This window comes from Hyperolius riggenbachi, chromosome 11 (assembly GCF_040937935.1).
Source record: "Hyperolius riggenbachi isolate aHypRig1 chromosome 11, aHypRig1.pri, whole genome shotgun sequence".
Lineage (NCBI taxonomy): Eukaryota > Metazoa > Chordata > Amphibia > Anura > Hyperoliidae > Hyperolius > Hyperolius riggenbachi.
The window spans coordinates 15,366,437-15,389,963 of record NC_090656.1 but is presented as its reverse complement, the minus strand read 5'-3'; the positions used below and the strand labels follow the sequence as shown (position 1 = coordinate 15,389,963).

Below are 23,527 nucleotides of genomic sequence, written 5' to 3'. Positions count from 1 at the left end.
TTAGTGTGTGCCACTATTGATAAATAACGTTACTGTGTGCCACTATTGATAAATAACGTTAGTGTGTGCCGTTTTTCTTCTTTTTTCCCTCTGCGCCATTATTATGCAGTACTAACGATAAATAGCGATAAGCGTATCTTTTTAATGCGGCGCCATTTTTATGCATAGGTGCTGTGCGCCATTTTTCACTGATCCCGATGGGGGGGCCCAAATCAGTTACTTTGCTTAGGGCCCCATTTAGCCTTAATCCGGCTCTGGATGTGTTGAAGGATTTATAATAATAGATGTGCTCTGAGATATTGTGTGGAACCGGCATTACGCCGCTGACTGCAGAGCGGGGATCGGAGGATCGGACTTCAGGATAGTTGCAGGAACGAGGTAAGGTGAGTGAGGCCGCTTGTTGGAGGATCTTGTTTAATGATTTGTGTAAGGAGGGGGCTGCCTGATGGGGGGTAACATCTGGCTATCAATAATGGGGGGGGGTAGGATATGTAAAGGCGGGTACATATTTACTGGTGGGCATCTAGTTAACTAAGGGGAGGGGGGTTAATAATTTGGCACATTTGGCTATAATGGGGGGGCAGTGCTAATCCTGGGGGTATAATGGGGTAATCCTGATCCCGGGGACACATCTGGCTATAAAGAGGGGCACTATTCCTGGGGGTGCATCTGTCAATCTATTCTGGAGGTGGCAAACACAGGGGACACATCTGGCTATGCTGGGGGGCTGATATTGGGGACACATCTGGCTATACTGGGGGGTGACACTGGGGACACATCTGGATATCTATACTGGGGTGACTTTAACTGGTGGCACAGTTTTTATGTCAATAGCACTTTTTATTTTTAAACAGAAATTAGTCAAAATTGAGAAATAATGCATTTTTTTTCCATTTGTTTCCATTCTTTCTCATTAAAATCCAGAGAGAGGAACATTTTACTTGGTACCAAATCCCCCCCCCCCCCCCCAATGAAAGCTTAGTTTGTCTTGAAAAAAACGATATATAGATCATTTAAATGGAATGAGTACAGATGAAGCTATCGCTAAAGCGTCAAAACTGCTCTGGTCCATTAGGGGAAAACAAGGTCTGGAAGCGAAGTGATTAAAGAGCCTCTGTACTAAAAAAAAAAACGTCCCCTGGGGGTACTCACCTCGGGAGGGAGAAGCCTCAGGGTCTCAATGAGGCTTCCCCCTCCCCTGTAGCTGCAGGAAGTCCAGCGCTGTCTCCCCTGAAGCGCCCCCCAATCTTCCCCCGACAAGGCTTGCTATATTTACCTTCCCTGGCTCCAGCAGGGGGGGGCTGTTGCGGCTCTCAGCACGGAGATAGGCGGAAATAGCCAATCTTTGTCGGGTCCGCTCTACTGCGCGGGAGTTGCGTTTGCGCAGTAGAGCGGGCCGTCAGCGATCGGCTAGTTCCGCCTATCCCTGAGCGAAGAGCCGATACTGCGCCTGCGCTGGAGCCGGGAAGGTAAATATTTACATCCCGCTGATCGGGGAGCCGCAGCCGTGGGACCGAGGAGGACGGGGGAAGCCTCAATAGGATCCGGAGGCTTCCCCCACCCGAGGTGAGCACCCCCCAGGGGATGTTTTTTTGTTACAGGTTTTCTTTAAAACACATACAAATAAGAAGTACGTTTCTTCCTGAGTAAAATGAGCCATAAATTACTTCTCTCCTATGTTGCTGTCACTCACAGTAGGTAGTAGAAATCTGACATTACCGACAGGTTTTGGGCTAGTCCATCTCTCGATAGGGGATTCTCAGCATGGCCTTTATGCTTTATAAAGACACTCCCTAAAAAAGATTTATAGAAAGATGCTGGCCAGCCTCCCTGCACACCGTACACTATTTTGGCAGTTGGACAGAGTAACTGTCATTCACTAAGTGCATTTTGAAAATAAAGAAAACCCTGAATACCCCCCCATGAGAAGATGGGCTAGTCCAAAACCTGTCGGTAATGTCAGCTTTCTACTACCTACTGTAAGTGACAGCAACATAGGAGAAACGTAATTTATGGCTCATTTTACTCTGGAAGAAATGTACTTCTTAATTGTGTTACATGTTTACATATATTTTAAATTTTAAGATTTTCGTGACAGAGGTCCTTTAAGCAGATGTGAAAGGATCCATTTAAAACAATGGGTCCCATTTACACTGTCCTCTGTGCACTACATTGTTGGATGCATTATAGGCCTACACATAGACAGATGTCACCTGATGGGGATCAGGACCCGATCATTCGGTGGATATTGCTGGGTCAAGCCTTTACAGACGTGAAGTTAGTTAGCCTGCACGCTAATAACGCAATGCTCGCGTGGGGAGGAGTGATGGAGCGGCACATATGTGACATCAGGCGGCAGGCAGGACGAGTGGGGAGATCAAAGCTAGGATGATCAATGTGATGCAAATTAATCTGAAATTATGCACATTTTTATGCAAATGTATGCAGTTTGAAAATGGACCAATCAATTTAAACCCAGGTTTAAATTGATTTGTCCATTTTCAAGCTGCATATATTTGCATAAGAATTTGCATAAATTTGCATCAACTCTGAATCATTTGCATATCTGGGATTATCCCTTCTATCCACTGGTGCCGTGAACTGACTCACCTGGTGGATTGTTGGCCGGGCAGCACTTACAAATCGGAGGCTGCTGTGCTGTACACATGCCCCATTATTGGCCTCAGCTGACTTTAATGCAGCGTGGTTAACCCATTCGCGTTCCGTCGTTTTCACTTGAGCAATGTTCACCTCCCATTGATTAGCCTATAACTTTATCACTACTTATCACAATGAACTGATCTATATCTTGTTTTTTCCGCCACCAATTAGGCTTTCTTTGGGGGGTACATTTTGCTAAGAGCCACTTTACTGTAAATGCATTTTAACAGGAAGAATAAGAAAAAACGGAAAAAAATTCATTATTTCTCAGTTTTCAGCCATTATAGTTTTAAAATAATACATTCCTCCATAATTAAAACTCACGTATTGTATTTTCCCATATGGCCCGGTTATTACACCGTTAAAATTATGTCCCTATCACAATGTATGGCGACAATATTTTATTTGGAAATAAAGGTGCATTTTTTCCGTTTTGCCTCTATCACTATTTACAAGTTTAAAATAAAAAAAACAACATAGAAATATTTAATCTTTACATTGATATTTAAAAAGTTTAGACCCTTAGGTAAATATTTACATGTTTTTTTTTATTGTAATTGTTTTTTTTTTTATATTAAACATTTTATTTGGTTATTTTTGGGAGGGTGGGATGTAAACCATAGTTTTTTTTAATGTAATTGTGTGTTGATTTTAATTTTTTTAACTTTTTGTTGTAGTTTTACTTTTTGCCCACAAGATGGCGGCCATGAGTTTGTTTACATGATGTCACTCTAAGGTAGCCAGAATGTGGAGCTGGGCTTCACACCCTGACTATCCCAGCTGCAAAAAAGGTCCCTTAATGCCGATTTTTGTTCCAGGGTATCTGTTGGGGGGGGGGAGGGCAGGTTTATTTTGCTCTGGGGCCCCATTGTTGCTTAAACCGGCCCTGCCTGCCGCCAAAAGCAAAAGAGACACGGAAGTGAACTATATTTGCTCATTTTACCTTATAGTTCGCGTCAGTGCTCCCAAGTAATCCGCCGCATCCCCGCCGCTAAACAAGGGCTGCAAACCCCCAAATCCCCCGCGCAAACATCCACGACTGCGCTGAGGGGCAGAGCTTCCAGCTGTAGCTCTGCCCCTCCTGACGTCAATCGCCGAATGGATCGCCGCCTCTCCCCCCCTCTCTGTGAAGGAAGAGTGAGAGGGGCGGGCAGAGACGGCGATCCGTCGCGATTGACGTCAGGAGGGGCAGAGCTGAAGCTGAAAGCTCTGCCCCTTCCAGGAAATGCCGGCGGATTGCCCCCCGGGGCGATTTGGGGGCTCTGCAGCCCTCGGCGGGGACACGTGAACTCCCTTATGCGGCCCAGCCTCATCCTGACTTTGCCTCCTGCGGCCCCCGGGTAAATTGAGTTTGAGACCCCTGCTCTAAGCGTAACACACGCTTAGAGTGACGCATCGGGGAGGGAACAGCCAGAAAAAGCGAAGCTTCCGAGAGAAGCTGTCGCTTTTTCAGCGGGGGAGAGGAATCAGTGATCGGGCACCATAGCCCAATTCACTGATTGCCTGGCTAACGAACCGCGGGCCGGGAGCGCGCGTGCACGTGCGCGATCGGCCGCGGGAGCGCGCATGGTTCCTGGACGTAGTTTCTATGTCCAGGAAACAAAATAGATTAAGGGCCTTACATCTACACCAAAATCATCTGTTCTCTGATTTTCAATGTTTTGTTCACACCAAAGGGCATCAGGAAACTCATCAGACTTCGCTGTCTATTGATCAGAGGGCTGGTGGTCTAGAGAGGCCTCCAGACATGAAGACCTCCGGGGCTCAGGCTGGCTTGTGGCTGCTGCTACTGGTGCTGACGTGTCCCGGGGTGGACGGCACAGGCGGAGATAACGAAGGTGAGAATGATTTGGGGCAAAATTCACGGAGGATCTCGGATTTCAGCATATTCTAAAATCAATCAGAATCCATAGCTAGAGCAGAAAAAACTTTTTATAATTGGCGGGCTACACGGAAAATATTAGCTACAATTGATAAGCTGCCCCCTCCTTAGAGCAGCACATGATTCTCAGGGGAGAAAAAATTGATAGGACACCACCTCTTCACTCCAAACTGTCCCAATTGGGGCGGAACTTCCCATGGCGGGTGGGTGGAGCTTCCCACATTTGGTGGGTGGCCAAAGGAACCTCTTAATTGATAATTATATAGAAAGGGGTGTCTGGGCACCCAGAGCCCCCCTCTCTGCATGTGCCTGGGTAACCATACATCTAGCAATTTTGATTAAATCCACAAAGCGATGAATTTTATTAGGCAATGAACTTTAGTGTGGTTGTTTGGAAGTCAATCGAATAGTGGCCCACACGCTACAAGCGAAGCGATATCCTATGCGATTCACCTTCACAAATCGATCTGATCGATATTGTGCCTCCATGCTCTGAATGCAAAAATTGATTCAGGATTGATGGAATGATATGTGAACAGCAGCCAATTCCTGTGTGATCGACCAATACCTTCCATTCTGCTCGATCCACTAAGCAGGTTGATGTGACATGGTATTGGCCACTTTTTATCAATTGGGCAGGGGTGTAACTAGAAGCCACCGGGCTCCCCAGCAGAGATTCTGAGGGCGGTGCCCAACCAGGGACATTTTAGGGGGCTGGAGGGATTGCAGCATGAGTGGAAAGCCATGGCCACACATTGGTGGGGAGGGGAGATGTTCCCCCCTCTCTCACCTCACCTCGGGCTCTCTCCTCTACGCTCCCCTCCAGCTTCAATAAGTGTGTGTGTGCAGGCGGCGGGCAGCGGCAGATATACATGCCTTTCTTGCGTTCCACCGCGTATGTTCCTCACTCTAGTGTCTGATGCTACTTTCTGTTTATACGACCCCTCCAGCCCCCTAAAATGGCCATGAGTGGGCCCCGCCCCGCGGGTGCAGAGGCTGCAGCCCCTATTGTTTTGCCCCTGCATACTGGAACACACTCGATACTCTCTCGATTGGGTAAAATGATCTACATGCATAGTCAATCAAACAGCCCCTCGTCCAAAGTAGGGCTTTTTGGTGCCTGCCTCAAGCCACGCAGCGCTGAAGCTCGGCGCGGCTATAGCGGTAATGCTATAGTTCATGCCCTGCGCACAGAGTTATTCTGGGATCCGCCGATTGCCAGACCCTGAATCACTTCTGTCCCAAGTTGCACCGACTCTGAGGGGGAATAGCATTTAACACCCCCTGAATTTGTGCGCCAGAACCGTGAGCCATCAGGACGCCATGTATGACCCCTCGCCACCCCTCACAGTGTGATATACTCCCTGCTGGACAGGAAGTAGGTCACTGGTATTTCCGGGTTTCCCATCATACTCCCGTCATTCCATGCATGCATAGCACACCGCCGCCGCCAACATATTTGACGTTTCTATGTCGCCTGTTTACTTTGAAGTCTGACGCGTCGGTAACATTCTCGGCGACCGATCGGGCACTTCTGGAGCAACTCGACACTGTAAGGGTCCATTTACCCCTAATGCGTTGGTATGCGTTAGTGTGCATTAGTACGCGTTTATTCCATAGCACTGCATTGTGAAAATGCTTTCAGTTAAAATGATAGATACATACCTTCCGTGCGCTCCAGCATGGATGTTCCTCTCTACCTCCTGACGCGACTTCCTGTATAAACAGGAAGTCACATCAGACACTAGAGGGAGAACCGTCCACGCTGGAGCGCACGGAGGGTATGTATCTGCCGCTGCCCCGCCGCCTGCATACACAATCGTATTGATGCTGGAGGGGAGCGCAGAGGGGAGAGCCCGAGGTGAGGGAGGGGGGGGGGGACCGACCCCCCTCCACGCCGAAGTGCAGCATGGCTTTCCCCTCATGCTGCGACCCCTCCAGCCCCCCAAAACGGCCCCGAGCGGGCCTCCCCGGCGGGGGCAGGGGCTGCAGGCCCTATTGTTGGGCACCATAATTTAATCTCCTTTCTGCACTTAATCTCCTTGGCTTGTACTTTTTCCACCTATGCAGCAGGGGGTAGGTACAGGCAGGGGGGTTAGTTAGCGGGGAGTGTAGTCCGGGGTTAGGCAGGCGGGCTGGTGCGGATAGGTTTAGGCATAAGTAGAGGAAGGGTTCAGTGTGAAAGCAGGCAGAGGGGTTTGCAGGGGCGTTGCTAGCCCCAAAGATCAGTGGCACGTGCCCCGGATCTATTTTGGGGTGCCCCGGATGTTCCCCAGGCAGAGTCCAGCTGTGGTGCCTCAATGGCGGGCATGCTGGGAATTGTGGTGCATCAATCAGGGGTATGCTGGGTTATGTGGTGCATCTATTTGGGCATACTGGGTGCTGTGGTGCCTTGCTGGACACTGTGATACGCTTAGGGGGAATAATGGGAACTGCGGTTCTTCCATGGGGCATGCTGGGACTTGTGGTAACTCAATGGGAGACTCATGGGAACATGGGAGGGGATGCACTAGAAGGTCAGGGAATGCTGGGGGAGGCACTGCCAGGCAGCCTGGCAGCAGGCCAGCCCGCCCAGCAGACCAGCTAGCACAGAAGCCAGGTAACTCTGCCCAGTTATGTTTAACACTGCCTATTTATGTGATATGCTGTAATTTTTTTTGTATTAATGGAGAGGGAGGCTTCATCCAATGTTTTGCTGGGCAGGCCTACTTAGACCGCTGTTAAGTTCATGTAAATTTGGGTCCACGCATGACCACACCCACATTCTGGTGCCCGGCCACACCCATTTTCCTTCTGGAGTGCCCAAAAGTGCCCCAGATCTCTTAGGATCCTAGCAACGCCCCTGGGGGTTTGTATACATTATCTGGCCCAGGACAATCACTCCTCCTCTCCACTTCCTTGTTAGTTTGAATGAGTACAGCAGCCAGCCAATCACCATGTGGCTTCAGTCCCTGCATGGAGATTGGCTGGCTGCAGGACTCTTGCAAACTAAACAGGAAGTGGAGAGGAGATGGGATCGGCAGGACCAGGTAATGTATGATAGATGCCGCTAATGACATCTTAACACTACAGTTATTTAACGTTTTAGGACATTTCAGTACCATTAAACAACTTTATTGGCAAGATGCAATTATCGGCATCCGCATTCACTATTTTTGCACAGTGCCTCTTTTGAATGTACTCCCCTAAGTGTGCTAGGTCCCATTGCTTTGCATTGTTGTTGTGTTACCCTGTGGTAAAAAAGGGCAATGCAACATAGGCTTGCAAGGCAAGGGTCAAAGGGGCCTCAAGGAAGGTGTATTTTATGTCTTATATTCTATTCATAGATGTGTGTCTTTAACCGTCCTGGCGGTAAGCCACGCAGGAGGTTTTCTCAGGCGACTTGCACAATTTTTTTTTTGCTGCACGCAGCTAGCACTTTGCTAGCTGCGTGAGCACACCGATCGCCGCCGCCCCGCGCTGATTTGCCGCTATCCGCCGCGCCGCCCCCCCCCCCCCCAGACCCCTTGCGCAGCCTGGCCTATCAGCGCCAGGCAGCGCTGAGGGGTGGATCGGGACTCCCGATGACGTCACGATGTCGATTACATCGGTGACGTCATCCCGTGCCGTCGCCATGGCAAAGCCCTCCAGGAAATCCCGTTCTTTGAACGGGATTTCCTGATCCCTAGGCTCACTACATTATTTGGGTCTACATGAAAAGGGCGCCGGTAAAAAAGGGCGCCTGGTGGAGCCTATATATATACCAACTTCGGCTACAAAAAAGGCGCCTGGTGTAGCCCATATAAACTTCGGCTACAAAAAAGGCGCTTGGTGTAGCCCATATAAAAACTTTGGCTACAAAAAAACAAGGCGCCTGGTGTAGCCCATATACAAACTTCGGCTACAAAAAAGGCGCTTGGTGTAGCCCATATAAACTTCGGCTACAAAAAAGGCGCTTGGTGTAGCCCATATAATAACTTCGGCTACAAAAAAAAACAAGGCGCCTGGTGTAGCCCATATACAAACTTTGGCTACAAAAAAACAAGGCGCCTGGTGTAGCCCATATACAAACTTCGGCTACAAAAAAAACAAGGCGCCTGGTGTAGCCCATATACAAACTTCGGCTACAAAAAAAAACAAGGCGCCTGGTGTAGCCCATATACAAACTTCGGCTACAAAAAAAAACAAGGCGCCTGGTGTAGCCCATATACAAACTTCGGCTACAAAAAAAAACAAGGCGCCTGGTGTAGCCCATATAATAACTTCGGCTACAAAAAAAACAAGGCGCCTGGTGTAGCCCATATACAAACTTTGGCTACAAAAAAACTCCGGGATGTGTTCATTACTATTCCCCCTCCAGGCCGCCATGGATAGTGGAGGAATGAAATAATTCGGCTTACAGCGCTTGTAGCCCATATAAAAACTTCGGCTACAAAAAAAAAAGTCAATAATATGGGCTACAGAGGGGCACCTTACTGTAGCCGAAAAAAATATGGGCTACAAAGGGGAGCCCGCTTGTAGCCTAAAACCTTGTAGCCGAAAAAATATGGGCTACAAAGGGGAGCCCGCTTGTAGCCTATATCAAAACTCGGGCGCCCTTTTCTACACCTTGTAGCCCATATTTCCAGAAATAACATTGATGTCTATGGCGGCGCCCTTTTCATACAGACAGCTCGGGCGCCCTTTTCAACCGATCCCCATGATTTAAAAAAAAATGTTTTAAAAAAAACGGCTGCGCTGCCCCCTGGTGGTTTTTAATAGACAGCCAGGAAGGTTAAAGGGATACTGTAGGGGGGTCGGGGGAAAATGAGTTGAACTTACCTGTGGCTTCTAACGGTCCCCCGTAGACATCCTGTGCCCGTGCAGCCACTCACCGATGCTCCGGCCCCGCCTCCAGTTCACTTCTGGAATTTCAGACTTTAAAGTCAGAAAACCACTGCGCCTGCACGCCCGTGTCCTCGCTCCCGCTGATGTCACCAGGAGTGTACTGCGCAGACCCAGACCATACTGGGCCTGCGCTGTGCGCTCTTGATGACATCAGCGGGATCGAGGACACGGCAACGCAGGCGCAGTGGTTTTCTGACTTTAAAGTCAGAAATTCCAGAAGTGAACCGGAAGCGGGGCCGGAGCATCGGTGAGTGGCTGCGCGGGCACAGGATGTCTGCTGGGGACCATTAGAAGCCCCGGGTAAGTTCAACTCATTTTTCCCTGACCCCCCTACAGTGTCCCTTTAAGTTTTATATGTTTGCAGGGGTACACTGAGATAGTTTGACTTTATATAACATAGTCCAATGAGAAATGAAGGATCTTACACTTGTGTCTGCCTTTCTGATGAAAGCACACCAAAGCTTACTGTTTTCGGACAGCTTGAAGACAGATATGATTTTTTGCTTCTGCATAACTACTTGTGTTTTTCTTTGCAGTGCCAGAAGAATTTAGGCCTTTGGAGTATTACAGAGCTATAATTTATGGGGCTGAGGAGAGACAGGAAGACCTCAAGTAGGTGTTACATCATGATGGGTAAAAGCCATTGTTTAATCTTAACTTACATACAGTATACACTACCATGCTATTTGAAAAGTCTGTATAGTTCAGCACCCTGACTTGCAGACCAACTCGTGAGCTGCCCACTTCCAACATGGCTGCTCTGCAGCTCCTGCACATGTGATGTCATCTTCTCTTAGAGGATAGACATGTGGAAGATCCTTTTGCCAAATGTGTGGCAAGTAGAAAACAGAATCCAGATAAGTTACAATAGCAATCTTACTAATGTAATTACATCTTGCTACAGACAGATACAAACACAGTGTTGACTGTCCAACAGCGTTTTGCGAGTCACACTCACTTCTTCAGAGGCCAAAAACTTTAACGCGAGTCAATGGAAACTTTTTTTATAAAATAAAAATGACCCAAAAAATTAACATACATACATATTAAATACCCATAAGGGAGACGTACAACTCCTAGGACTCTTCCCACTACCGAGCAAACATTCAGTTACAGGCTCCGCGCTGAGCCGCCGGATTCACCTGGAGGGAGGGGACCGCTTCTTCCATGGCTGGTCCACCGAGAATGCCCCAAATCACCATTGTGGCCTTTTGGCCAATCACAGCGGTCTCTACCTCCAGCCAATCTGAGTCATGGGCAGCATGCCAACCTGGTTAGTTATCCACCGTGTTTGTATCTGTCAGTACCAGGGATGTAATTAAGTGAAGCTGCTATTGCAACTGATCTGGTGACTGGATTCAGTTTTCTACTTGCCGCATGGAATGTCTTATTAGGCCAGAAACCCACTAGAAGTGATTTTCTGAGCGATTTACGATTTGAAAACTCTTGCTAATGTAATGCTATGGGGTGTGATCCCACTTGAGCAATGTGATTTCATAAAAATCCCCCATAGCATTGCATTAGCAAGAGCTTTTTCAAATCACTAGCGATTCGAAATCGCTCCTAGTGGGTTTCTGGCCTTATTGTCCAGAGGCACAGTGATTAACCTGCTCCCCCTGGTGGCTGCTACGTCTTGCATCTTGTGCTGACCCTCCACTTTTGTAAGCCTTGCTGAGACTAAGGGTCGGTTCACACGGACGTCTGCTGTTGGTATTTTTGGTCATTTAAACGTCACGTTTTAACTGCTCGTAATAGGTTTCTATGAGAGCGTTTATGTTAGTATCGTCTGTCAGCGGTTGTGCGAGTTTTTTTCAGCGTCGAGGTAGATGGCGTTCTTTCGGATGCCTCATGCGACTTCTATTGACGGCTGCGTTTGACAAACGTCAGCGTAAACTCGTACAATCGCCGTCTTAAGCACGTGAACGACGTCCTGGAGTATGTGGCTGACAGGAAATGGACCAGAATTCATAGGGAAGCTATCAAATGCTTTTGAATGCGAACGCTCCCTCGAACGCTGACAACCGCAGGCAAACAGTTTTGTCAGCCGCTGTTCAAACGACATGACGATTTATGTAATTTGGCGTTCAGCGGTTGAACGCTTATAAACACAGACGCAGCACAGATGTGCCTGTGAACAAGCCCTTATGTAAAATGTTACTGGGTTATTTGACTTAGGCCCGGGCCACACTGGCACTAAAAACAGATCGTTAGCGGATCCTAACAGAATGAATCTGAACGGATGCTAATGGATCCAATGTTGACCTATGAACCTATTCACATTGGTCCATTCAGACGGATTCATTCCGCACAATCCGCTGAACGGACCACATGTTTGGATCTGCAGTAACTGTTCTAGATCGATAGATGCATCGCATTGACCGTGTGCGAACGGAATGGAGCGTGGGAGGTGGAACGAATCAGTTTACACGGATCAGTTTTCCATCCATGCCAGTGTGTACTGGGCCATAGGGGCATTCATACTGCATCAGTTGCGTTGCAGAATAATTCTGCATGTCACTTCACTGCTCACTGCCCATACAATTCTATAGGCCTGTTCACATCTCTGGGTTGTAAAGCATTGCATTATTGTCAGGACCGCCCCTAGACTTTTTGCCGCCTGAGGAAAAATTAGAAAAAATCGCCCCCCCCCCCCCTCAGCTGTCGGTGGGGGGGGGGGCACCGAGCTGGAGGGGTAGCGGGCAGAAAGGGGGTATTGGGCCCAGCGGTGGGGAGGGGGGGTCGGACCACCCCCTCCCTCGCCTGGGTCCCCCGATCTGCGCTCCTCCTTCAGCATTAAGTACCAGCGTGCGTTTAATTAAGAGGCAACGAGCGGGGGAATCACTCACCTCTTCCGCGTTCCATCGTGCGCTCCACTGACGTCACTTCCTGCAACGCCGGCCACTTACAATACAGTGGGCGGCGTTGCCGGAAGTGACGTCAGTAGAGCACACGATGGAACGCGGAAGAGGTGAGTGATTCCCCCGCCCGTTGCCTCTTAATCAAATGCACGCTGGTACTTAACGCTGGAGGAGGAGCGCAGATCGGGGGACCCAGGCGAGGGAGGGGGGTTCCGACCCCCCTCCCCACCGCTAGGCCCAATACCCCCTTTCTGCCAGCTACCCCTCCAGCTCGGCGGGGGCGGCCCGCAGCATCCATGGACAGGCGGGTGCCGCCCCCCCAGATCTGCCGCCTGAGGCAAATGTTTCACCCCGCCTCATGAGCGGGTCGGCCCTGATTATTGTAAATCACTGCATGCAGGCTTTGAATTAACATGTATGGTATAATGTGTGTAGTGTACATTGCAGTTCACACACATTATAATGTGTGAATTATGCAACGCGTACTGTCTGTGAATTCAGCCTCACAGGGCTGGATGGAGACAATTTATTACTTGCCAAGAAAGATGTTATGGACTGTGTAGTGTGTGCCTGCTGTCTGGAGCTCTCTATATACCACCAATAAAGGAAATCTGAAGTGAAAATAAACTTATGATATAATGATTTGTATGTGTAGTACTGCTAAGAAACAAAACATTATTAGCACAGATATGAGTCTCATATTGTTTCCAGTACAGGGAGAGTTAAGACACTTCACTTGTTATCTATGCAAAAGAGCTTCTCTGAGCTCTGCGACTTTATAAAGTCATGGACAGCACAGTCTTTTGAGGCACTTATCTCAACTGTCCCTCATTGTTTCTTCTTTGTTTATGGTTTTCTGCCGAGAATAGTTCAAAGCCTGCCCTGTGAAATCATTTAAAGTGCTGAGTGTATTGTGGAAACTGTAATTATTAGAGAATGATGCAAAAAGCTATATACCTGAAAATAAAAACGTGATACTATTTTCTTTGCTACTAATGTTCTATTAATCATCCGTATTACACGACTAATTCATTATATCATGAGGTTTTTTTCCGCTTCAGTGTCACTTTAAAGCGGGATTGTCACCGTAAAAATCAAATTTCAAACAGCAACTGGTCTGAGTGTATTAAGTGATAAAGATGCTAATCCTGCATTCAAAACGTTCAAAACTTTTTCTGCTGTTATGGCTTGTAGTTATCACATATTTTAGGAGCACTGGCCCTTTAATAGCCATTGCCATTCAGTTGCATGCTGGGGGTTCTTTTTATCTATAATATATTCCTCCTCTTCCCTGCCTAGCTGCCTAAATGAAACATGATCCTCTGCTCACTTTGTGTTTACAAGCATGGCTGAGCTGACTCAGCGATTGGAGGAGAAAATAAAAAAAAAATAAGGGAAGAAATGACATCAGTATTCAGCCTCAAACTGTGGGCAAAAGACATGATTCCCACCAGGAACAGAATTCTCTTCATTTACTATTTAAAATTCACTGAATTCAAAACATGGACAGTACAATACATGTGTTATGTAAGTAGATCAAGTATTTATGCACTTATATATGTGTTTTTTCCCCTGGCATAGTATGGCTGATCCTCCTGCTTTAAAGGGGCACTGAACAGTGAAAAAAAAAAAAATCTGAACTTACCTGGGGCTTCCTCCAGCCTCCCATAGCCAGTGAGGTCCCTCTGGGTCTTCTCCCTGGTCCCGCTGGGGCCCTGTTAGCCTGGAGACTTCGGGTGAAGTTGTGTGCAGCTGCACATGTGCAACCTATCCGCACACCTGGCTTGATCACACGCAGGTCGCCGTAAGCCTCCTGCACATGCACGGTGAATCGCGAATGTGCAAGAGACTGACAGCAACACGCGCGTGCTCGAGCCAGGTGTGCTTCAACCAAAGACGCCAGGCTAACGGGGCCACCAGCAGGACCACGGAGGGGGTTCAGAGGATCCCGAAGGACCCCGCTGGCTACGGTGGATCCAGATTTGTTTTTTTCACTGTCCAGGGTCCCTTTAATATAAATGGCAAAGGGATTCAGCTTACCTTGAGAATGTTTGCTTTTCCTGTAATATCTTTTGTGTAATTTTTGGGCCTTGATGTATCGTAGGTGCCTAAACTTATAGGGTGAACATAAGCATGCTCTTGTGTTTTTTATTTTTGTTTTTTTGTGTGTTTTTTTTATCGATTCAAACAAAGAACTTTGTTTAAATAAATTGTGAGTTGGCCAGTTTTTGGCTTCCACATCTATAGTAAACTTTTATGAATCGTCCTCATGATGTCTCAAATAGTGTTGAACCAAACTTTTCGTAATTTCGTGTTTCTTTTAATTACGGATGCAAATTTTGCCGCTACGACACAAATTCGTAATTTTGTAATTGCTATACAAACTGTAATTCTGAATTCCGTAAGCAAAATTTTGGTTTTGTAATTTTGTGCTTTGGCGCAAATTTTGTAATTTCATGTTTTCTATAGAATAGATTCTAGAGATAAGCGCTACAGTAGGATGTTTGTATGCACAGAAAACACTTCGTAGTTGTTATCTAAATTATGCAAATAAAAACGCTTAACAGGTTCAAATCACGCTGTTGCAATTATGTTGTAGTCTCTAGTAATTGTATGCGCTCCAGATGTAGTCCAATGTATTAAAGTAATGGGTAGCGCTCCACTTCACATACATTCACTCGTCATGTAAGGTATCAGCAGTACACATTAGATGGTATCACACTCACCCCGTCCGAATGACCACTGTTAGATTGGTCGTAAATCGCTCGCGTGATATCCTGCACCGCCTGTGCTCTTTACAGGGCCGGCCCGCTCATGAGGCGGGGTGAAACATTTGCCCCAGGCGGCAGATCTGGGGGGGGAGCGGCACCCGCCTGTCCATGGATGCTGCGGGCCACCCGCCGAGCTGCAGGGGTAGCTGGCAGAAAGGGGGTATTGGGCCTAGCAGTGGGGAGGGGGGTCGGAACCCCCCTCCCTCGCCTGGGTCCCCCGATCTGCGCTCCTCCTCCAGCGTTAAGTACCAGCGTGCGTTTGATTAAGAGGCAACGGTCGGGGGAATCACTCACCTCTTCCGCGTTCCATCGTGTGCTCTACTGACGTCACTTCCGGCAACGCCGCCCACTGTATTTGTAAGTCAGTGGAACGCACGATGGAACGCGGAAGAGGTGAGTGATTCCCCCGCCCGTTGCCTCTTAATCAAACGCACGCTGGTACTTAATGCTGAAGGAGGAGCGCAGATCGGGGGACCCAGGCGAGGGAGGGGGTGGTCCGACCCCCCCTCCCCACCGCTAGGCCCAATACCCCCTTTCTGCCCGCTACCCCTCCAGCTCGCCCCCCCCCTCCCCCACCGACAGCTGAGGGGGGGGGGGGCGATTTTTTCTAATTTTTCCTCAGGCGGCAAAAAGTCTAGGGCCGGTCCTGGCTCTTTACTGATGATCCACCTCTTCCAATCAGAGTGCTGGTAGCTCTTGATGTTAGATGTACCTCAGGATGATAAATCATATAATGCAAATCCGTGGATAAGAATTAAACTTTATTATAAAAATGCACTCACTATTCCTTTGGGTTTAAGCAGCGCTCAGAGTTTGTGAACGGGCTCTCCCCCGTGCCTCCTGGCCAGGCCCGCAGGTTGCACCACTTCACCGCCGCTAGTTTCCCCTCCGTGTCCTGTGCTCCGCTGTAACGACCCGGCAGTTCCCGACAGTCCAATAGGCTCCACCCAACGCATTTCGTCACAACGCGTGACTCATCAGGGGTGTGTTTTCTATAGAAACAAAGTTATTTAGTTACGAAAATAGATGTAATTTCATTTCTAATAGTAATTATGCACATTTAGGTAATTAGTAAACTCAGGAAAGTCACTCATTGATTGCAATTACTGATAATGCAAAGGCCCCTGCACATGCTGTCTCTTTAAATGTATCAGGAGGCTCTATCTGCAGCCACTTCTAAAGGTGGCCACACACCATACAATTTTTTAAATATCTGTTCAATTTAAGAATTGCAATCAATTTTTCTGACTGATTGTAACATTCCAAAAATCTGACCAATGTACCACACACCTGTGTTAAATTTTTCCCCAGTTATGATAAAAATGATTGGAAACTCTGACAAAATTGCTAGGGTGTGTATATTAATAAATTGACAATCTAACACACACCATTCAATCTTTAGAAAGGTTGAAGAAAAATATCTGGCATTCCAGGTCGATCAAAATCGAAGAAAACGGGAAATCCGATCGGATTTTTCAATCGAATGAAAAAAAAAAGCTTTCGATTTTTTCGGGAGATCCGATCGTTTTTATCGAATAGCCGTAAAATCGGATAATTTTATTGTATCGTGTGTGGCCACCTTTAGACTGGTGCTCTTTGCCATGGTGCATTTATCGATCATGTTAAGACACTTGGTTTTGGGCCTTACAATATCTGATAATGCAAAGGTCTCTGCACGTGCTGTCACTTTAAATGTATCAGGAGGCTCTACCTGCCGCCACTTCTAAAACAGGTGCTCTTTGTCAAGGTGCACATAGTGGTCATGCATGCTGAGACACATGGTTTTGGGCCTTGCAATATCTGATAATGCAAAAGTACCTGCAAGTGCTGTCGCTTTAAATGTATCAGGAGGCTTTGGACTGGAACAAAATTTTGAGAACGGACAAATTTCCATGTTGAACATGAAATTTGGATTTGTTTGTGTTACGTAAACGATCGTAATTACGAAAAACTATCGTAATTACAAGTGTTATAATTTAAGTAGGCCTCAGTTACTTGGCCTGAGTTTTATGTAAAAGGCTTGTCCGCAATGTATGCCTTTAAAATCAATAGAGGTTTTGTGATGCAGGCAGAGGCATCTCAGGGTCTGCGTGTAGCAGAAGATACACGCAGATACTGAGAACATGTTCCTAAAAGAAGGCCATCGGACTACTCTGACCTCCACGTACACCACAGGAACAGTAAACATCGGCCATATTTACTAAACATCCACATTCCTGCATTTAGGTCAAATGCCTCATTGATTATTAATCAAGTAGGTGGGTATGATGACACCACGAGTGGGTCCACCAATAATCTGATCTAGGGGGTGGCGAAGATGATGTCATATTTAACTCTTTCCTAGTCGGTATTAAACCCGGAGTGAGCGATGGAGAGAGCATTCTGCTTCTTCCTTCCGCACTAGCTCGCAAGGCCGACTGGGACCTCTAAGCATGTTCTTCCTTTCTGTAATCTGATATAATGTATGCTGTACATAGGTAGTTTAGTGTAACGTAGTTAGGAAGAAGGTACCTGATTGACTTCAGCAGGGAGTCTAATCACGAGCTTGTAACGCAACATGAAGATTGGCATGGCTAGGATATGATGAATGTATCTGGCTCCCTGCACACTGCAAATCCGTTTTCCGATTCCGATTCCGATTCCGTTTCCGATTCCGATTCCGATTCCGTTTCCGATTTTCCTTGAATACATTCAACAGAAAAACGGATCAAAAAACGCAGCATGCAGTTAAGATTAAAAATCTGAATCGGAATCGGATGTAAAAACAGATTAAAAATCTGAATCTGAATCTGATTTGCTTGCAGTGTGCAAGAGGCCTCTATCTGTATTCCTGTTTCCTGAATAAATAACGTAAATATTGAAGAAGCCTGAGAAAGTCTATCTCCTGTTTGCTGTGTGGAGAGTCAAGTGATCTCACAGTCTGTGAGACGGTGGTGTCGAAGCAAGGTGATATAAGAACAGTTTATAACAGTGGTGCTGAAACTCTTCCCTGCCTAGCAAAACAGGCAGACGGGGCCGGGGCCGAAGTAGTTTTCAAGATATTCCACAGCAAAACAAGCGGAATAGACGCGGACTGTTAAGCTTATCAAGCTGAGACTGATAAGCTGGTGTGAGTGTGTGGGAGCCGAGCACACGGGCTGCAATTCGAGGAAACCAGCGGCGAAACTCGTGGATGTTAAACTTTGACTGTAAGTGCACGCAGTCATAGCCTAAACCGGATCGCAGGTGACTGGAAGGCTCCGAGGCCGGCTGGCAGCTGCCGCTGGAGATCGATCCGCTGAGCCAGTGTGGGTACACAGAGATGACGCTCAGTAGTTCCAGGGATCCACTCAGTTTCGTGGAGTTGCCACAAGCTGGTCGAATTGGCAGGCGTACGAAGTCCTCTGCTCAGGCAAGTATGATTTACATTGTTATATGGCGTTATCTGTGTTGTATTTGGAAAGGATAATGTGTTAATGTGTACATTCTGTGTTATTTGCAGTCTGGAGTCTGCGTATTTCGGTAGTGCTGGAGGCTGCGGGCTTCTCATCTTTCCCGTGCGTGGTGGGAGGGGCGAGGATAGCAGCAGCTCCGTTGTAAATACGTAGTGCGGTGTTCAGAGTTTAGGTGCTTTGATTTTTTCTTAGGATTTAACGTTCCTGTGTGGCAGATGTTTTTTTTTTCTCTGTCTCTCTCTTCCCTCTGAGTATGTCACGGTCTGCCTAGTGTACTGATTATGATTCTGGGAGTGATGCCAGCTGAGAGGGGATAGAGAGAGAGAAGAGGAAAGCGAGTGTCGTTCTGTTTGTGAGATGTTCTGCAAGTTTTTCGCATTTCCAGTCGGTGCTGCTGCTAACATGTTTTTCAATGTCTGTATTGTGTTGTTGGGTGTGTGGCGAGCTCCGGCTGATAACGGTCTCAGAAGAAGTTCTAGCTGGGATGTTAACAGTTAAAACAGTTAAAGTGGTTTGGAGTCGTATAGCTCGGTCGGGCGGTTTTTAGTTATGTCTGTGATAGAGTGAGAAAGATTCCTACGTCTCTGGGGATCCGTATGTCTGATTGCAGTTCGGATTACAGCTGAGACGTGAAGGAATGCTGAGGCTGATCTTTGTGCACTGTGGATAGATGCTGTGTAACTATGCATAAAAAAATGTATGTTTTGTGTGAGTTTGTTTCTCTCCTAAAGTTTATAGGAACGAGAGGCTGCTATGGGAGCAGCCATCTTAGCTGGCAGTCCAGGACTTAAAATGGCGGCAGTTGAGAGAGCCCGCCCCGAAGAGTCATGGCCCCCACACGTCATGGCAGGGGGGAGGAGGGGCTGGGGGATCCACGTCACGTCAGGCTGTGCTCGCGGCTCCGGGCAGAACAGCTGAAAGGGAAGGGGGTAGAAATACAGAGACATGCTACTGTGTGTCTCGGTTCTCGAAGTATTTCCCCAGAGTTTTTCCCTGAGTCCATGGAAAGGAATGCCAGGATACGTGCACCAAGCTATTACTGTCAGATTAGCAGGAGCACGGATGGGAAGTGTGTCCCAGCTAGGTGCAGGGACACACGTAGCAGTGCAGGTCAGGAAAGTGTCTGTACTGAGTTGCTTACGGGATTATTCCTGTAAGTGGGGCACCTTAATGGGTGGTGCAGCATGAGTTCCCAATAGAGTATAGGGGGGGACAGTGCATCAGGGGGGTGCCGGAGTTGGAAAAAAGGGAGTTAACCAATCCGGGTTTCCGTCGCCGCTGCTGCAGAGCGGTAACGTTTTTTTCCGGTTTTTGTCGTGGACAGGGCCAGAGCTTGACTAAGAGGTCTATGCTGGGCTGGGGCTGTTTTTTGTGCATTTTTTTTCGTCCACTGATTGGTCAAATATGTTTTTTTCCAGCTCCTATCAATTGTAGCACAAAGAACAAGAATTGACAGCAGTTCATGGGGCAATTATACAAATGAAAGAATTGCCATGTACAGAGTGACAGTGTATCAGTACGGTGTTTGCCATGTGACTACCTACCACGTGGGCAGTCAGGGATCTGCATACAGGCATGTGACGCTGGTATGCTTAGCCCTGCACCCGGTGTAGTTTAAGTGTTAAATGCTCCTTCCTACAGGGAGGCAGCCATTTTTTTTTTTTTTGCAGTTTAGATAGTGGCACGGCAAACATTGATCAGAGGGTACAACACACAGAATTTCTAGCAGAGCTGGTATCGCGATGAAGTTCTAGATAAGTTAATGCGAAAATGAGTAAGAGCATTGCAGGCTCACCTGCAAAGCAGCGACAGGTGTGGCATCCGTAATCTGTGCATGCGACGGCCGCGCATGGACAGATAGGGGGGGATGTGGAGTGAGCTGCAATGAGGTGAGAGCTTCCAGAGGTGAAGTCCGCGGGAGCATATTTTAAACAGGTAAGTACTGAGGATAGTACTGAGGTAGGGGGGTGAAGTTTAACTCCAATCTACCAATAAGAGTAAACAGAGTTCATGAGAACCATAAAGCAACGAGATCAATTACGGTATATATTGATCAATTTAAAGTGTAAAAAGTACAAGCCGCAGGGCGAATCCCAAATCATGAATAAGAATTGATAATATTATGAGCGCGCTCAAGATGGCAGCCTCTCCTTTTACCTGCTCCACACCTTGTCTCGGCTCTGGGAAGCATTAATCACATATGCACAGAAGGAACAAAAATACTTACAGATTCTGCACCATGAACTCTCTGGCTACAACTGGAACCTTCTGGGAAACGTGGAAGTTTATGGATGGCTAAGTTACAAGCTGGATTGTACTCACCATGAAAGTCATGTGTAACTGACCTTGGTTTTGGAGTCCTGCATGGGATTGGGAAGCTGATAATCCACACAAACAAACAAACAAAAGCCTTCTCTACTCCTACAAGGACACACAATGGAATAGGATTTCTCCACCTGGATACTCATGAGGTCCACAGCTTCAAACAAACCAACACAATAAAAAGCATGTCCAGGCAACACAGCAAGCAGATCTCCTACCTTCCCAAGTCTTCTTCCCAAGGTAAGGGAATTCATCCTCCTTCCTCAAACAGCAGTAATATCCTTCAGCTGGCAATCCGTTTTTGCAGACTGTACAAATACTTGAAATGCATTCAGAGGCTGAAATTATATTGACTCCATTGCCTTTCTAAGTAAACCTTAGTAGGCCCCATGCTTCTGCATATCAATGGACTTTTCACACCTCTTGTAGCAGATTCTGAAGGCCAGCATTTGCTTTTGTCTACCCCCCACTGATAAACAACAACAATCAAAGGAAGAGCTAACTTAACCCATTCCTTCACAAAGAGCAATGTTAATCTATACAGCCAGCTTCTTACTATCTCTCAGGCCATTGAGAGCTGCATCTCACATTGGAAAAAAACAAGCTAATTTGCTGCAATCTCTAGGGATTTTAAATAAAACGCACAGAGGTAAAAAAGGCGGCCAGGCCCATAAAAAGTGCCACACTCAGTCTCAGTCCAACTTCAGGGACCCAGGCCCATTCAAGGGAAAGAACTTTCCAGCGATCTCCAGTGATGTTTACTGGAAATCAGAGGCTGAAAGTAGCAGAAGTTACCATGTCCCTAGTCAGAGATGCAGTAACACCCCGGCAGTGAACCCAGTCGCCATTGCTAAGCCCCATGCAGTCACTGCATTGCTCTGCAATGCCCGCTCTATAAACAATAAGACAGCCATTATTGCGGACCTTATTCAGACATGCGATTTTTCATGCATCACTGAAACCTGGATTGATGCCAATGCGGGCCCCACACTGGAAGCAACCATCCCATACAATTACTCAGTCCTAAGTGAGGGAAGACGAGACCGCAGAGGAGGGGGTGTAGCAATTTGTGGCAAAACAACTCTGCAGCTCAGGGCCCTGAATGTTGGCTCAACAAAGTCTTTTGAATGTATAGGTGCCCAGATCTCAGCTGGTAAAGGCTTCAAAATTTTAGTGGTTTATCGTCCCCCCGGAGATGCTGACCCATTCCTACAGGAATTCTCAGAACTTCTGGCAATGCTAACTCTGTCTTATCCGAGATGGATCATCCTTGGTGACTTCAACGTCCGGGCTGATAACACTCAATCACAAGATGCAAATGAACTAATAAATCTCATGGGTGGACTAGGCTTCACACAAGTTGTAAAATCTGCTACCCACAGAGGAGGGCATACGCTAGACTTACTGTTCCACCTCGGAATGGACATTAGTAACATAACAGTAACCCCAGTGGTGTGGTCAGACCATCACATAATACAGTTTACTATTGAACATCACCCTATCAAGCAGCTCCCTAAAGAAACAATCAAAACCCGTCCCCTGAGTAAATTAACACCGGAGAGGATAACTGCCAACCTGGATTTTACAAATCTGCTCCACAGCCAAATGGACCCAAACACTCTAGTAACCCAGTACAACACCACGATATATGAAACACTGGACAGTATTGCCCCATGGCGCACCAAATCAGCAACCAAAAAGCAGAAAGCTAATTGGTTTGACAAAACCATCATGGATCTAAAAAAGAAAGGGCGCAGACTAGAAAGACAGTGGCGTAAATCAGGGACTGAGGAGCACAAATCTAGCCTAGTTCAACACCTCAGACAATACCAACAAGCAATAACCAAGAAAAAAATCAGACTTTATCTCGCACAAAATATCTACAGCCAACAACAGAGCTGCTCAACTCTTCCACACAGTGGAATCACTCTGCAATCCTTCCTGCCTAAAAGCCCCAACCACATACTCCAGGGAAAGGTGTGAAGAATTCTCTGCCTTCTTCACAAACAAGGTGTCTACCATCCGTGCCAGCATTACACCAACTACATCAATTGACCACTGGACGTTGCATATGCCTACTACCGTACCACCATGGCAAGTCTTTGACACTCTGAGTGTAGAAGATTTTGGAATTCTCATTCAAAGTCTCCGCCCCACTACCTGCGACCTGGATCCTGGCCCAACTGGATCCTTAATGCAGTGCCCAGAGCTGATCAGGCCAGCACTTCACAAAATCACTCAGTGCTCCTTGCAAAGTGGTCTTTTCCCAGAAGAACTAAAGAAAGCAATCATAAAACCCCTCCTGAAGAAACCATCACTAGATCCTGATTCTGTAACCAACTACAGACCTGTGGCGAACTTACCATTCCTATCAAAAGTTATCGAGAAAGCAGTCGCCAACCAGCTAGAAGCCAGGCTTACAGATAACAACATCTTTGATACTTTTCAGTCAGGATTCAGGAAAAGGCACAGCACTGAAACAGCATTAGTCCGAGTAATGAATGATCTACTTACTGCAAGGGACAAGGGTGATTGCTCAATTCTGATTCTTCTTGACTTGTCAGCAGCATTTGATACTGTGGACCATGAAATACTAATCCAGCGACTGAAGAATTACTGTGGCCTAAGGGGTACTGTTCTTAGATGGTTTCAGACCTTCCTATCTGGCAGGACACAGCAAGTATGTCTGGGCACACACTACTCTAATCCAGTGCCACTTGCCTATGGAGTTCC

The 23,527-nt window shown here is 47.1% G+C and overlaps 1 protein-coding gene across 2 annotated transcripts in view; it reads left to right on the top strand.

The window, feature by feature from the left end:
- Positions 1 to 23,527, top strand: part of LOC137539198 (polycystin-1-like protein 2) — a 232,689-nt gene that overhangs the window by 2,999 nt on the left and 206,163 nt on the right. The window contains exons 2-3 of one of the 2 annotated variants that reach the window (XM_068261716.1): positions 4,338 to 4,499; positions 9,946 to 10,021. In XM_068261716.1, the coding sequence (XP_068117817.1) occupies positions 4,409 to 4,499; positions 9,946 to 10,021 (167 nt within the window). In that variant the 5' untranslated portion in view covers positions 4,338 to 4,408. Of the gene's footprint in view, positions 1 to 4,337; positions 4,500 to 9,943; positions 10,022 to 13,566; positions 13,795 to 23,527 lie in introns of those variants that run through there. The other variant, XM_068261717.1, reaches the window with a different exon arrangement.